We start from the raw sequence: 16,155 nt of genomic DNA on the forward strand, positions 1-16,155 counted from the left end.
GATTGAATGACGGTTGCCTCTACAACGTGTTTGAAGATTGTAACTTATAGTTACATCGCCTCACTAATTGTGTTTGTCATAATCAGGCAAAATCTGATCAGTTTACATCAGATACCAAGCACGATCTTGACTTGTCACCTCCAAAGACTTATCTGCCCCCCCCCCCCTGGTGCTGGACTTCTATAATCCTTTTACACTGGGCACAAGATTGACGCTTGGTCAGTACTTTAGGTATTTCCAGGGGTTTGTGTTCTGAATTACTGTATGAAGGATGATGATGATGACCCGGCTCGAAGGAGAGAGATCCGGAGCAAGTACCGAGTCCTCATCAGCACAGTGCAACAAAACCGAGAGGACATTTTGAAACTCGACAACAACAAACTCACTGAGGTTTTGGAGGAGACCAACATACTTTATAAAGAAGTTCGTCAGGCCCCGGAGGCAGTGCTGGATGCCCAGCTCCTCGTTCTGGCAGCAGACCTTGGCAAAGAGAAGGCCAGCCAACTGCCTGCTGGGGGATCTACTTTTGACCCGGCTGCCTTTACTGAGAACCTTCTCTCCTTCATGGGGCTGAATCGATTGGAGGAGGAGGAGGAGGAAGAGAAGGATGGCGCAACCGGCGGCTACCTACCCGCTGACGCCTGGCAGAAATTGGCTAAGAGAGCAGAGTGCTGCTTCAAGACAGCCCGACCTTCCACTACATGCTGGGCTCGTTCCTGGCAGAGCCGCCGCCACCACGGCAGCGGAGAGAGAGGCAGAGGAAGGTGCCTGGCAAGGACGCCGAGAGGACCATGCCCATGCAGTTGGAGGAACACGAAGAATCCCACCAGGAGGCAACTGAGAAGGAGGTAGAGAGGATTCTGGGATACTTGCGAAGCTACTTTGCTGATGACCCCACCACACCCATCTCATATTATGAGTTTGTCATTGATCCCAACTCGTTCTCGCGGACAGTGGAGAACATTTTCCATACGTCTTTTCTGATCAGGGACGGTTTGGCAAGGATGTACCTGGATAACGACGAGTTGCCTTGTATCGCTCCTGTGGAGGAAGGGGAGGTGGAGGCTGGAGGGTCGTCCAGCCGACAGCAGTGTGTCATCTCCATCAGCCCTAAGAGCTGGAGGGAACTCATTGACGTCTTTGACATAACGGAGCCCTTGATCAATGCTCCAAGCACACAGGCTCAGTCAGATCTGGGTACACCTGCACTAGACAACTAGACACCTGCACTAGACAATTTGCAATCGCCTCACCACATCACATGCATATACCACATGAGTTATTATTGATTGTATTTAGTATTTTACTGCCTTATTGTGTTTATTATTCTTTTATTTCCACTACTTTTGAGAGGGTGCTCGTTTCAAGCATTACATTGTACCGTTTACATCTGTATCCTGTTTCTATGATAAATATACACTGATTTAATTTGATTTAAGTTGTTACATTTCCCTGACCCATCCCTGGAAGTCCTCTGGGAAGTGCCCTCCCGTCTGTCAATAGCTCTATTTAGGCCTACTGTTGTGCTGTTTAGGCCTACCGTGCTTTTTGTATGGTGCGCAGTTGATATTGAGGTTGAGTTACACAATAGTGTACTTTATATCACAGACTGGTTTGTAGGGATCGGAGCCCTGCATGCTAGGTTACATTAGATAATTATTAGGTTTATGTCATACGGAAGTGACACAGTTTTTGGAGTCCTGCTGCTTGTTCTCGTTCTTAGAACAAGCCTAGGAATGTTTCTATTTTATACATTATTAAACATTAAGAGCAAAAAAAAAAGAATCCACGGCCAGAAAATCAAGGGAAATCAAGGACCCCAATTGAAATAAGCCAGTGGCTTTCTTGGGTTTTTATCCTTTTAGTTGACCTTGTATGTAATATGTACTTTCATGTACCTACTTCTGCAAATCTTCTAATAAAGTTTTCAATCAATCAATCAAGACAGAATGGGAGAGCGGAGAAGGGCGGAGACACAGGTGGTGATGACGATGAGGCAGGCTGCAGTCCCGTAGACATGTAAATAAATGACATTGATTACCTTTGGGGATTTAGGTCCTAAGCTTGGGCAAGATATACTTGTTTGTTTTCCCTTCTAATGCAATACTTCAAACTAAATCTTCAGACTTTTCTGTTTTTATTTTGCGGTGCTGAGCTGTGCGGGACTTAAATAAATACCTATTCTGCACCTGTTCCTCTGTGTCGACCTCCCTCTGTGCATAGAGACCCTTACATACAGACAATTATACAATCGGGCCTATACAATTGAACATGTTAATAAATTAGGCGTACTGAACAACTGTCTAAAACAGGGTGGTTGCCCAAAGAAGAAAACATTATGATGCATTTGTCCTGCTTAGATTGCAATTGTGCTACTTAGTTTTAGGATGACTGGGATGAATTTATTATGTATTATATGATATTATGTGCGTATTTCTCTGCATCTACGCCTCTGCCGAGGAAAATAGACCCGAAGCGTAAAACTACGCTGCTTCAAACTAGCCTCGCTTCGCAGTCAGAAGTGCGTCGTTAAAATGCGGCTCACGTCGGACGTTGGTCTAGTTTGGCCCTTTGTTAGATCACATTTCTTCCGCAGCGATACAATAGTTTTCAGGTTTGCAATGAGATGAAATAAAGAGATCTGAAGGTTCAAGAAATCATATAATGTATTACAGAGAGTTTGACCAGGATTGAGTGGTGAATTGTAAAAAAATAAAATAAAATAAAAATAAAAATAAAAACGTTCCAATGATTGAAACCAATAATGCATTGGTGTGATATTATAATGTGTTTGTCTCCCAACCCTCGAGGTCGACTCGAGGACAGAGCTGACTAGAGAGAGCCCATCCAGAAACGATTTGGCCCGACCCACACACAGACAGTAGCAGATGTAGTTCGCTTCCCTGTGCTCTGTGTTAGGAGCTGTAGATGGCAGTAACAATACACTGAACGGTAGATGGCAGTAACAATACACTGAACGGTAGATGGCAGTAACAATACACTGAACGGTAGATGGCAGTAACAATACACTGAACGGTAGATGGCAGTAACAATACACTGAACGGTAGATGGCAGTAACAATACACTGAACGGTAGATGGCAGTAACAACACACTGAACGGTAGATGGCAGTAACAACACACTGAAACTTCACTTTTAGAAGCTCGATGCAAGTCCCACCCCCGCTGAGCACAGACGTTTCAGAGATCATCCTCCTTTCACGCCTCCTGGCTTAGTTTAGGTTGACCATATTTTGCCAGTCAAATGCTGCATGGAATTCACTTTCGCAACGTTTTAGATGAAGAAATAGCGAGACATTTCGTTGCTCCACGTCTTTGGATTTATATCGAATCATCTCGCAACAAATTGGCTAGTTAGCTTGCTGAGCTCTGGTAATGTTCCCAGCTTCACACGGCTAGCTAGCCAGCTAGCTAATAAGTTAACGTAGCTTGCTAGCCAAGCGGCTTTCACATAGAGGCGAGTCACATTAAATTGACGGTGTCCTCTTATCCAACTAGCTAAGAACATGATTACTCATCGGATGGCTAGCTAAGCAATAGCTATCTAAGATGATTAGCTAGCTGGCTAATTTAGCTCGCTAGTTAGCCGCATAATAGCAGCACTCTGGAAAAAAAAGTGTTCATGTTGCCACTGTAAATCTGAGGTCACATGGGTCTTTGGTTTAGTAAAGAATGTATCTTTTACATCTAGACTAGCTACTCTAAAGAAAACGACCCACTGCCAGGTACATGTTTAAACGTCTATGATCATCTTTCCACAGATGCAGAGGACCCTAGCTACTAGAGAGCACTCTTCAGTCTAACAAGCTCCATCAGCTCCTGCCAGGCCTGACATCAGTTCAGTTGATCGTTGTACCTTGCAACCACACTTGGAGCTGCTGGAAAGCGGCTTTTTTGTTTTGTTTTGTTTTGACGATCCAGTCAACTAACTGCTGAGTGGTGAAGATTAGCAGCACTGTCGCTGTTTTAGACAGAGTGGTGTTAGGGCTGGTGCAACGGAGGCATATGCTCCTGGGCTGAGTCCATTGGCCAGCTACCACCACCGCAGCTCAGGACATTGTTCCCTCTGTTAACGTGCACAGGCAAACAGAAGGACTAAAATGCCACTCGGATTGGGCAGAAGGAAGAAGGCATCTCCGTTGGTGGAGAATGAGGAAGCTGAGCCAATCCGGGCGGGCCTGAACGTCCCGGGGATGGACGGCCTGGACGGAGGGGGCGTGGGGTCAGGGGAAGGTGCCACCCAGGAGGGTCTGCCACCTCCGCCCACCAGCCTGCGACCCCGCTTGATCTTCCACACCCAGCTTGCCCACGGCAGCCCCACAGGACGCATAGAGGGCTTCAGCAATGTGCGTGAGCTCTACGCCAAGATCGGAGAGGCCTTTGGGATCCCACCAGCAGAGGTGAGAGATGGATTAACTGACATTTGGCCATTTGCTTAGATACATGTTTATTTATTTTTTCTCAGTTCTAACCCTAACCCACAGTAGGGCATTCTCTGATCTGTTCTATCTATGCTCCTCTCTGCTCAGGTTATGTTCTGCACACTGAACACTCACAAGGTGGACATGGAGAAGTTACTGGGAGGTCAGATTGGGCTGGAAGACTTTATCTTTGCCCACATCAAAGGCCAGAGGAAGGAGGTGGAGGTGTATAAGGGTGAAGATGCGCTGGGGTTGACGATCACTGATAATGGAGCCGGCTATGCCTTCATCAAGGTGGGCTTTACTGTAGGAAATTAGTTATTAGTCACCCCTGTATGAGGCTGGCAGGAAACGCATCACACAGGGCTAAAAATAACCTAGAACCAAAAGAAAAGTGTTTGAAGCATTGAGCCTCAATCTGAGCTTGCTTGTAGCTTGACTAAGTACAACATAATAAAGTTAAGTTGCCTAGGATTCATTAGGAAGTTGTATTTTGATGTTCGCCTGATGTATTTAAGTGAAGTGGATCAACTTGCTGATCTGTATAATTGTGTTCTATTACATACTCATGTCTCACCCTTTGTCTGTGTTTTCCAGAGAATAAGAGAGGGCAGCGTCATCCATCAGATCCAGGTCATTAACGTGGGGGACATGATAGAGTCCATCAATGGGCACAGCCTCATCGGCTGTCGACACTACGAGGTCGCCAAGATGCTGAAGGAACTCCCTAAGGGGAAGGACTTCTGCCTGAAGATGGTGGAGCCCTTGAAGGCATTTGGTGTGTGTTTGCTCTGTATGCATGTGAAGTGTCTGTCTGTGTGGAAGTCGTAATGGATGGTCACTGCTGGTTATTCCTAGGATTGAGCAATCGTACAAAAAAAGCACTAGATTCTGGAAATGTATGCATGTATGCGTATATATATGTTACGGTACATGTGGGAAAACTAGGGTTAGGTGCTAGGGTTAGGGGTAGGGTAAGAGTTAGACATACCAGCATGTACCAAGTCACCCTAGCACCTAACCCTAACCCTAGTTTTTACCCATGTACCGTATTCCCACATGTGCCGTAACATATATATGTATTCTTTTTTTATGCAACCGTGATGTTTTACAGATTTCCTGTGAATACATGGTGCTCCTTTGATATATTTGTGTTTGGCTGTGTTTGTTGGCCCACCTATGTAGACATGATCAGCCAGAGGTCAGGAGGTGCCAGGGCAGGTTCAGGAACCCAGCTGGGGACAGGGAGGGGGACCCTGCGTCTACGCTCCAAGGGTCCTGCCACCGTGGAAGAGCTGGTGAGTATAATCTCAGTCGCTTCTTCTATTAGCCAATGAAATGGTTAACCTTGCTGCAAATCAGAAATATGTTCATGGGATTTATTTACCAGCCCTCCGCATTTGAGGAGAAGGCCATTGAGAAGGTGGATGACCTCCTCGAGAGCTACATGGGAATCAGAGACAGTGAACTGGGTAAGGAAGTGTGTGTGTGTGTGTGTGTGTGTGTGTGTGTGTGTGTGTGTGTGTGTGTGTGTGTGTGTGTGTGTGTGTGTGTGAGAGAGAGATTCTCCTAGGAAGTTCTTTCTACTATAAGTTTGATTTGTTTGTTGACACTCTCCTGTGTGGTAGTTGACCTCTCTCACTTCTCTCCCTCAACTTCCAGCTGCTACAATGGTGGAGCTGGGGAAGGACAAAAAGAACCCTGATGAGTTTGCAGAGGCTTTAGATGAGACACTTGGAGACTTTGCCTTTCCGGATGAATTTGTGTTTGATGTCTGGGGCGCCATCGGTGACGCTAAGGTCGGCCGGCTGTAGCCATGGAAACCGGAGGGATTAGAAGAACGTGTTTTTTGTTTTTGTTTTTTTGCGCTGTGGCACCCACAACAAACAGCACTACTAGGAAGTCACTACAGTATCGTCATATATGCGTTAAAGAAAGAAAAAAAAAAAGAAGAAAGAAATCAGTTCTACTTTTATATGGAGTGTACACTTTGGGAGACATTTTGGGAGAGACAAATGAACCCAGTGATCACTAGCTTTGTGACCCCACCTGTCTTAACAGTATTATTAGGCTGAAAACGCCCTCGTCAGACTATTGAACGCAAAGCTGAGGTTATTGCGTTCAAGCAGCAAGTGCTTTTATATGTCTTCCGGGGCTTCCCAGAAACCACAAACATGGTTGTCGACACTCCTCTTGACTGTCTGTGGACCATGAACCCCCATGTCTCTGTCCCAGTAGGCCTCTATGGAACATACTGAGCACAAATGGGAGAAGTGAGGGTCCGAGGCTTACACAAGCATACCTTTTGATATTGAGTAAAAACAAACTGTGATTGTTCACTTTGCACTGTGTTGCACTGCGCTGTAAAAGAGAAAACTGCACTGTACTTCACTGGAGCAGCCACCACAGTGTGTATTACGTTGCTTGTTCCCAGGCCCTTGTGCAGTGCTGTTCTGGACCACTCTGTTACAGACATCGATTAGGAGTCTTATTAGCATGTGCTTTTATGGTCTTATCCTCAGTGTGAGTTTTGTTGGGTTTTATGTGGTGTTGGTGAAGTGAAGGAGTGTTTGGCTACTGAAGGTTTACAATGCATGCATACTGTAAGGCACTATCACTACAAAATCAGCTACGTCTCTGTGGCTTGTCAACTACAGGCTCTGCTGCTGGGAATAAGCCACATTGAATAGAGACAAGTTGCCCTTGCCTTGCTGCACATCTCAGTCAATGTTTAGGTCAATACAGAATGGTCCCCTATGCCATACATTTGGGAGACTCCAGTATTAAGAAAATCAGTATTAATACTTTTCACAAGGATATTCCAGTATTGGAAGTTCTTGTAAGTTTAAAGAAGAAAATAAATCTATAAACATAGGTGCCCTGGTTTGTGAACTGTTCAAGCCTTTTTTTTAAAGAAATGTTTCGCAGGATTTTTTAAAAAGGTATGTGGGTTGTGTCACTTGTGAGGAATTTCATCGGTGTTTTAACTGACTTCTGGTCTGTAGATAAACATTCTTGCCATGCTCAAAGCATCGGCGTTTCCAGTAGTGTATTCGTTAGGGACCAAAGTGGTCGGATTGTGATGATGGAACCAAATAGTTATGCAAATATGTAATAAGTCAGTCTACAAATGAAGGAAAGTACTGGTTGTAGGTTGGAATTACACTGTTATGCAAATACACAACTTAGTAGTCATGCAATGAAGGATCTGGAAGATTATTGAAGGGATCTGAACACAGGAGCAGAAAGATCATCTTATCAAACCAAACTACTCTCACTAAGTCATTTTTACTGTGAGTAGCTTATAGTTGAATATAAGGAAACAATGCAATCTAGGTCTAGGCTAAGTCTTAAGACATAAAACTACTCAGCATAGTCATACAAAATATTATTTTCCATAACCATTTTTGGTGTTTCTTTTCAATATTCTATGTGTATGAACATATTTTTGTAGTAAAGGTTTGGTTGTTTTTGTCATTGTCATGTCATTGTCTTAAATGCTGTTGAATTATAATTAAATGGTCACTGTCACAAAAGACTGAGTAGACACTGTAATACTGATTGTTTTTGAAGGCTTTCCATTACACATTTTCAATGTCTAATTGTGACGGCAGCGGGTGAAAGGGGGAACAAGTAGGCTACCAATCCAAATGTTCAGACTTTTTTCCCCAGAAAATTTTAAATAAATATCAACATTGTTGAAAATCAATGACACACTTGCTAGTTGCTTGCAAGCTAATCTTGTTTTGTGAGCCTGCTATTAATGTAAAGTAGTGTTATAGTTAACTAGGTAGTAGTGGGGATTACTCACCGAATCCATTGCAATATTTTGGCATGACTAGTGAGTGTCATTGATAAAAGTCCCAACATTTGGTCGGTTGCTGATTGTTCCCCCTTTCACCAGCTGCCGTCACAATTGTATAATGAGAACGAGTATGAAATGAGTCTCCCATGTCCCTTCCTTTCGGTCATTATTTGAAACCCGCCTCTGACTGTTGAACAGACATGTCTCTGATGTTATTGGTGCTACCATGTTGTTGCCCCAGATAGCTTGAAGAGCAAAGAGTATGAAATAAGAGGTCAAATCTGTGGATAGTTATCCTGGTGTTTAGTGTTAACAGTAAACAACCTGACTAAGCCTGACTAAGGCGTGACACCTTAGTCAGCTGGTATTTTGCATAGGTCGATTGTTTGCCTCCAACTGCTATCAGAAACATTTACTTAAAGAAACAATACACATGACCTCCTGCAGTGTGTACCACAAGCATTTGCAATGCACCACCTGTGCATGTGTGTGTTTGTGCACGCTCTCATCCACGTTGTCACCTCTTGAAAAATACATGAGTTTAAACTGGACAGCAAATCACTCACCTCTACCCTCAGTGGTAGGGCTTCAGAGGTAATGTAATATACCATGGTATCGTAATCTTATATGGCGTGTCTACTTCAGAGGGTCACTGCTAAGGCTGTAATTCGGCTTTCCATTACAGTTATATTAAGCCTATCGGCAAAACAATCATCTGGCTGTGACGTTTTTGATGTTTTTACCGATTTACTAATGAGATGCTCAGATTCCCATACCATTATTGTTCCTGACATGGTCAACCTTTAAACAGCCTGCATACCCAAAACAACCATGTTTACTGCAAACAGGCCTCAGACGTGTCTCATTGATCCAGACTTTACCAAAGCATGATGCCCTGTCTTCTTCTGTCTCTCCAACAGGGACAATCAGATCAGCTGGACCTGGAGTGGGTGTGTCTAAGTAGAGGGTTCTTGGAATTGTGTTGTGGGCAGGTGCAAGGGGTTAAGAAAAGGGATGGCGACATTGTCTTTATTCACTAGAGATAGAGCCAGACCTGTTCTTCAAGAGGTCTGTGTCACCTACAGCTTTCCATCTTTCATGTACGGTGTCCACACTGTGCTGCCTTATCAGTTCAGCGTCTCTGCACTTGCATGTAGGAGAGTGGAGACAAAGCCGGGAGAACATTGTCCTCAAGATACTGGGGCTTCTCCAGTGCTGGTGAAAGACATCGCCACTGAAAAGGAAGACACTGCGATAGGCTACTGTCAGTCTACAGGTACCAGTCATGGCGTTGCGTCCAAGGGCTTCCTCCCAGCCTGGGAAACTCTCCTTCCTGCTGAACCCCAAAGTGGTCATGTCCCTGCGTCCCAGAGCAGTGTCCTCACGCTCTGCCTCTATGCTGGAGGACGAGCTGTCGTGCCCTGTGTGCTGTGAGGTCTTCCGGGACCCGGTGTCTCTCAAATGCACCCACAGTTTCTGCCGGGACTGTCTACAGCAGTGCTGGAACAAGAAGAAGGCCAGGCGCGAATGTCCTGTGTGCAGGACTAAGTGCTCTCTGGCAGAGCCCATGGTCAGCGTGGCCCTGAAGAATGTGGCTGACACCTTCAAAAGAGAGCGAGGGCAGAGCCAGGGCTCAGCGGGCATAGGTGCAGGCAGGGGAGGAGAGGACATGGTCGCGCCTGAGGCGGTGAAGTGCCTCACACACGGGGAGGATCTCAAGCTCTTCTGCCAGGACGATTCTGAGTTGCTCTGCTGTGTGTGTCACACATCCAAGAGACATCAGGGACACAGAGTGTGTCCACTGGATGAGGGAGCTCATGATCTCAAGGTTAGTCTCTTGTTTATATTTGTGACGGCAGCTGGTGAAACCGGGAACAAGTTGCCACCTAATCAAAAGTTTTGTACTTTTGTTCAGAAAAGTTGATATAAATGTCAATGTTGTTGAAAATCAATGACACACTCGCTAGTCAAGCCAAAACATTGCAATGCAATGGATTCAGTGAGTAATCCCCACTACTCTCCACTAACTAGTTAGTATAAGTCAGAACGGTCTGTCGGCTGCCGACTTGTTCCTGGTTTCACCAGCTACTGTCACATATTATTCTGATTGGGGATTATATCAGCCTGACCTCAGATTTTTCTTTTTAACCTGTACTGTATCAAATATTCTGTACAGTGCAGTCTAGAAGCAGTTTACCACGTCAAACATCAGTGAAGGGAAGCAGGAGTACTTGCAATACACTGGTGACCGGTTGCCATTGATGTGCCATATTTCACAACAGTTTCATTTATGGAGGGTGCCAGAGCCATTGATGTATGCCAGATGGCTTCGCTTGAGCTTGAGTGTCAAGACACTCTTAGATGCCACAGCTCTATAGACCTTTCTTCTCTCTCTCTCTTTTTTCTTTCGCCCTTAGGAGGAGTTGAAGAAAGAGGTGAGCCCTCTAAAGAAGGGCCTACGTCGCCTCTATGAAGCCAAGCAGGAGTGTGATGACACAACTGTGCATATCAAGGTATCAACAAATGTGTTAGAAACTCTAGAATATCAGCAGTCATCAACACAACAGTGACTGTAGTATTGCCACACAGTGTTACCGTGTAAACATCAAGGAATGCCTTTGAAAACACTCAAAATAAATCCTGAAGTATTAGAAGTATAATTTCATAGCTTGTGTTTAACTGTTTGTTGGCAGAACTCTCAGAGCACTTTTTGCTATATGTGCCTCAAGCAGATATTGACAGCATGATGAATTAAACATATACAGATCATTATTGTGTAAGATATTATTTGCAATGCCTGAAGGTTAAATATGAATATGTCTGACATTGTGTAGATGTCAAATTAGAATATAGTATATATATATATATATATATATATATATATAATGTATATATACGTATGTGTATAATATTTGATCTGTCCAGTGACACATTTCTCATGTTGTGCCAGAACCAGACGCAACAAACAGAGAAACTGATAAGAGAAGATTTTGAGCAGCTTCGAGGGTTTCTTCAGAGGGAGGAGGCAGCCAGGTTAGCTCTGCTGCAGGCAGAAGAGGAGGAGAATAAACAGTTGGTGAGAAAGACGACAGAGAGCATCACTCGAGACATTCTTTCTCTCTCTCAAGCCATCTTTGCTGTTGAAAATGAGATCGCCTCAGATGATGCCCCTTTCCTTCAGGTAAGAAGACGTTGCATGTTTTCACATTTTTCAACGTCCCCAGGGATATAAGCAAACATGTACAAGGTATTGACATTTTTATTTTTCCTATTTCAGAACTACAATAACACAAAAAAGAGGTTAGTAATTTGACTACAGCTGCTTATATAACGGCTGCGTTCGTAAATTCGCCAGAGCACACACTGGGTTCAAATAAAGGGACCAAGTAATTTGATTGAGGCAGTCACGTGGACGCTCCGGCTCTCTCAGAGCGAATTTACGAACGCGGCCAATGTTTCAAACCCCAACTGTAGACAGTTACTCTGACTGACCCCTGGCTGACTGAATTTCATTGCAGAGCTCAGATCACTCCGCAGGATCCACAGAAGGTGTCAGGTGTGCTGATCAATGTGGCCAAACATGTCAGCTCCCTAAAGTACCAGGTCTGGGAGAAGATGGTGGAGCTGGTGGAGTACAGTAAGCATTCACTTTATTCTGTGGGGGCCATTTGGTTTGGACAGGTTTCTATAGGTTTTTTATAGGTGTATTATGTATGTACAAAAAGGTGTATTTTATAGGTGTATGTATGTTGTCAGGCTAGCGTCTTGCATCACCTTCTCTCCCTCCTCCAGCCCCTGTAACTCTGGATCCGAACACAGCCTACTCCTGGCTCTCTCTCAACAAGGACCTGACCAGTGTGAGAAACACTGGTAAGGCCCAGCCGGTTCCAGACAACCCTGACCGGTTTGACCGCTTTGTGTTTGTGTTGGGCTCTGAGGGCTTCACCTCCGGCCGCCATGCCTGGGAGGTGGAGGTGGGAGACAAGAACGACTGGATGCTGGGTGTGGTCAAGCAGTCCGTCAACAGGAAAGGGCGTATCTCCGGCTGCCCCGAGGGCGGTTTCTGGACGATCTCCCACTGTGCGGATGAGTATATGGCCATGACCCGGCCCAGTACCAAGCTGGAACTAGATGAAGGCCTGAAGAAGGTCAGGGTGCAGCTGGACTACGATTTAGGAGTGGTCACCTTCTCCGATCCCATCAGCATGAAGTCCATCTACACCTTCCATGACTTCTTCACTGAGAAAATGTTCCCCTTTTTCTGCCCCGGGGCTAACATCAACGGCAACAACTCTGAGCCCCTCAAGATCTGCCCTGTTAAAGTGGCTGTGTGGAACAGCGCCACCTGGTGATGTTACAGGGTTCTGCTATCATCATCTGTCAGAGACTTTACTGTACATCCAAGGCATTAACGCTTCAATGAGTGTGTGTATTACATTTGTTAAGACTGTATCTTACAACCAATGCCCTTGACATCATTGATACATACAAACATCGGATTTTCCTTACCATATTCTATTATGTGTAGTATACACAATGTGGGAGATGACCAAAAAGCAAATGAGAAAATGTCAGAAAATGTGCCAGAGAATAAAACAAACCAGAACAGTATCACTTGTCCATAGTGTTTATTTGATGTCCAGTACGTTAATAACATACTTAAGAGTTGATTTCAGCATTGTGTGAGTTTACCACGGTATGGCTTTGCCCTCATAGTCCACACTCACGCTCTGCCTCTGCCACACTCTCTGGAGCGTCAATCGCCGCCTGGTGGTCACAAACACACACCACACATGCTTGAGATGAGCTCTGAGAAGGCCGTCTATAGCAGCAGCTCCCCCCCCAAAATGTTCCAACTACATTTTGTCCCCCACAGGGTCTCAACCCACTTTTGTACAGTACGTTATATACACATTGTCTTATCCATTCTATACAATTGAGGTCAGCAGAAACACCCAGACTCACCTCTTCTCCACCTATGTCGCACCCAGCCTGGGTGCAGGACGGCAAACAGGATGTCATCCTTCCTGAACTCTTCTGTAGCGCAGACGGTCAGCATATTCAAACCTGCCTGAGAGGGAGGAAAGGAGGGGCAGGAAAGGAGAAGGGTGTTAAAGAAGAGGGGATACAGGACAATTAGAAGTGATGGGATAGCCATGACTGCAGAAAGAGGGAAAGAAAGATTTGGCTGAATAGGGAGAGGTACTGCGTCATGGTAGAAAAGGTCGCTTTACCTTACTGATTCTGTAGGAGATTGCTGGGAACAAGGCATACGCCTCCTTGCCGTTTTCCATGGAGGTCAGAATGGAGGACAAACACATAGGGCCGGTTTCACAGACAAGGCTTAAGCCTAGTCCTGGACTAAATCACACTTTCAATGTAAAATCTCCATTGAAGATGCTTTTTAGTCTAGGATTAGTCTTAAAGCTTGTCTGTGAAACCGGCCCATCATGTTTTAGTCAGGTTTAGACTAAGGTTAACAAACACATCATATTTTAGTCAGGTTTAGACTAAGGTTAACAAACACATCGGGCCAGTTTCACAGACAAGGCTTAAGCCTAATCCTGGACTAAAAAGCATCTTCAATGGAGATTTTACATTGAAAGTGTGATTTAGTCCAGGACTAGGCTTAAGCCTTGTCTGTGAAACCGGCCCATCATGTTTTTGTCAGTTTTAGACTAAGGTAAACAAACACATTATGTTTTGGTCATGATTTAGTCAGAAAATGGGCAAAGTAAAGATATGCATAGTATACATAGATGATATTTGTTTGTGGTGTCTAATAGAGCGAAGATCACCAGCAGTCATATTTTAACATCAAGTCAAATAGCGCTAGGGGTTTACAGACACAGTGCAATGAAACAGTCAAGTACATGTTAGGACATTAGATTGACAGAAGTGCTATTGAATGAATGAATAGTCCTTGTGATAGAGCGTGAAGAAACAAAAGAGTGGACAGTGAGCCATTACCCAGATGAATGATGGTGATGACACTGGGGTCCTTCTTAGCCAGGTTTTGCAGGCGCTGAAACACAAAAGATACATGGTTAAACCCTGTGAATGTTGAAGGACAGATCACTTACACAGACAGTTCTAGAAAGGGTCCTTGTTCTCCCTTGTGCTCTTACTCTCACCTCTGCTTTGGGCCCGTCTGGATCTCTGCAGCAGGCAAACAACTGGCGGACCGGGTGGGGTGCTTCCCCTGTCTGTCTGGCCATCTCCAGACCCAGGCCTTGGTTGGCCCCCGTGATCAAAACACTACAAGCTTTAGTTGCCATTTCCCTTTGTCTCTGTGTGTATCCTGTGACCAGAAGTGAGTCTCTGTTATGGGCCGGTCTGGTTCCATTTCTAAATGATTGTGTTGAATGCCACCCCCACCACAACACACCCAAGAGAGGGGGGGTGTACACATGGGTGATGAGAGTTGATATCAGATGGTTGGTATTGACATCTATTACATTAGGTAAGGACACAGACACAAGTGCAGATAAAACCAGTGTGTCAGGGGAACAATGGATGATACATGATAAAAATAAATAAGTCAGCTTGGGGGGAGGTTTTTATTTTATTTTATTTAACCTTTATTTAGCCAGGTTAAGTCTCATTGAGATTAAAAATGTCTTTTACAAGAGAGACCTGGCCAAGAAAGCAGCATAAATAATGTATTAATTACAGACACACATTACAACATAATACATTTAAAAAAGAAAAGACAGATCAAGTTTCACATTGAAGGCAGGCAAGATTATTTCAGCAATGTTACCAGTCAAAAACATTTAATTTTCCTCCATAACTTTTATCCTAGCTTTAAAAACGTTAAGTGAGACAAGCTCTTTGAAGCTCATTCCAGGCCAAAGGAGCAGACAGCTGGAAGGCTTTTTTGCCAAACTCGGTCCGAGACCTAGATATGGTCAGCAGGACACTGCTTTGAGAATGCAGCCGATAAATGACATTGTCCTGCAGATCAGAGAAGAGATATGAGAGCTTTTCCTACAGCTTGGACACTGGAGACAATTTGACATTTGGCTTATAGCATATATGACCTATTTAACCATGCCAGTCACACTCACACTGTATGATAGTGTGTGTGTGTGTGTGTGTGTGTGTGTGTGTGTGTGTGTGTGTGTGCATGCGTGTGCGTGCGAATTTGCTTGCATGCAATTTAGATGCAAAGAGTAATCCAATGAGTCATCGCTGGGTGACAGAATGTTTGTAAATGTGAATGTGTGTGTATCTGAGGGTGCATCTCAGTGCCTAACAGTCATTTCAAGACAGGCCAGCAGGCCAGTGTGATTTAGGAAACACAGACATGATTGTATACAGTATATGAGTCATCAGAGCATGTTCATTGTGACCTAGCTTGCTCGCTTAGTCACTTTGAGTCCATTTGCTGGCTGCAGATAAATACATCTAAATTGCCATTTAGCGCTTTTATGATCATGATGACACTATTAGTATGACTCATAGAGGTTTGCTCTGCAATATTAAAGGGAAAGAAGGTCTGGACATCTTGTGTCAGATGATTAATGTGAACACCTCTATTGATATGCAAGCGATGAGAGCGGGCTGGAGCCACTACAACAATTTAATCAGCAAATACAGGATATGGTGTAAATGGTAAATGGACTGACTTATATAGTGCCTTTTTCCAAAGCGCTTTACAATGGCCTCTCATTCACCCATTCACACACCAATGGCGGCAAGCTACCGTGCAAGGCGCCGGCCTGCTCATTGGGAGCAACTTGGGGTTCAGTGTCTTGCCCAAGGACACCTCAACATTAGACGCCGGCTCTACCTCCTGCGCCACAGCCACCCCATGGTGGTGTGAAGAGGAGAGCGAGCAAGGGGGAGAGAGAGAGAGAGAGAAATCATACTTATCTGCAAGAAAGAAAGGGATGATGTGTTTGCAA

At 44.6% G+C, this 16,155-nt stretch overlaps 4 protein-coding genes across 4 annotated transcripts; 3 read left to right on the top strand and 1 right to left on the bottom strand.

Annotated features, from left to right (window-relative positions):
• Nucleotides 1-264: 264 nt before the first annotated feature.
• LOC308150460 (non-structural maintenance of chromosomes element 4 homolog A-like) lies at nt 265-1,220 on the top strand (the record flags this gene model as incomplete). The annotated part of the gene is given in 2 exon segments (XM_080523287.1): nt 265-679; nt 682-1,220. Coding segments are annotated over 2 exon segments (954 nt in total).
• Nucleotides 1,221-4,047: 2,827 nt separating this feature from the next.
• Nucleotides 4,048-7,965, top strand: gipc1 (GIPC PDZ domain containing family, member 1). The gene is made up of 6 exons (XM_080550637.1): nt 4,048-4,419; nt 4,549-4,734; nt 5,038-5,218; nt 5,626-5,738; nt 5,831-5,912; nt 6,103-7,965. Exons 1-6 carry the CDS (start codon nt 4,120-4,122, stop codon nt 6,252-6,254), a joined length of 1,014 nt encoding a protein of 337 aa, XP_080406763.1. The 5' UTR covers nt 4,048-4,119; the 3' UTR covers nt 6,255-7,965.
• A 1,565-nt stretch (nt 7,966-9,530) lies between these two features.
• LOC308151175 (E3 ubiquitin-protein ligase TRIM35-like) lies at nt 9,531-12,597 on the top strand (the record flags this gene model as incomplete). The annotated part of the gene is made up of 6 exons (XM_080523999.1): nt 9,531-10,073; nt 10,663-10,758; nt 11,196-11,426; nt 11,523-11,545; nt 11,764-11,882; nt 12,038-12,597. 6 exons carry the CDS (start codon nt 9,531-9,533, stop codon nt 12,595-12,597), a joined length of 1,572 nt encoding a protein of 523 aa, XP_080380125.1.
• Nucleotides 12,598-12,933: 336 nt separating this feature from the next.
• On the bottom strand, nt 12,934-14,523 carry LOC308150461 (uncharacterized protein; the record flags this gene model as incomplete). The annotated part of the gene is made up of 4 exons (XM_080523288.1): nt 12,934-13,012; nt 13,222-13,316; nt 13,480-13,524; nt 14,374-14,523. The coding sequence occupies 4 exons, from the start codon at nt 14,521-14,523 to the stop codon at nt 12,934-12,936; spliced, it is 369 nt and encodes a 122-aa protein (XP_080379414.1).
• Nucleotides 14,524-16,155: the final 1,632 nt, after the last annotated feature.

This window comes from Nansenia antarctica, assembly GCF_963989245.1.
Source record: "Nansenia antarctica genome assembly, chromosome: 2".
NCBI lineage: Eukaryota > Metazoa > Chordata > Actinopteri > Argentiniformes > Microstomatidae > Nansenia > Nansenia antarctica.

What these genes read in the sequence shown, in the direction of transcription:
- gipc1 (XM_080550637.1), top strand. Translation starts at nt 4,120, where the DNA reads ATGCCACTCGGATTGGGCAGAAGGAAGAAGGCATCTCCGTTGGTGGAG. An exon ending in GGAGCCCTTGAAGGCATTTG is followed by an intron (nt 5,219 to 5,625) that starts GTGTGTGTTTGC and finishes CCACCTATGTAG; the next exon opens with ACATGATCAGCCAGAGGTCA. An exon ending in CTGCCACCGTGGAAGAGCTG is followed by an intron (nt 5,739 to 5,830) that starts GTGAGTATAATC and finishes TTTATTTACCAG; the next exon opens with CCCTCCGCATTTGAGGAGAA.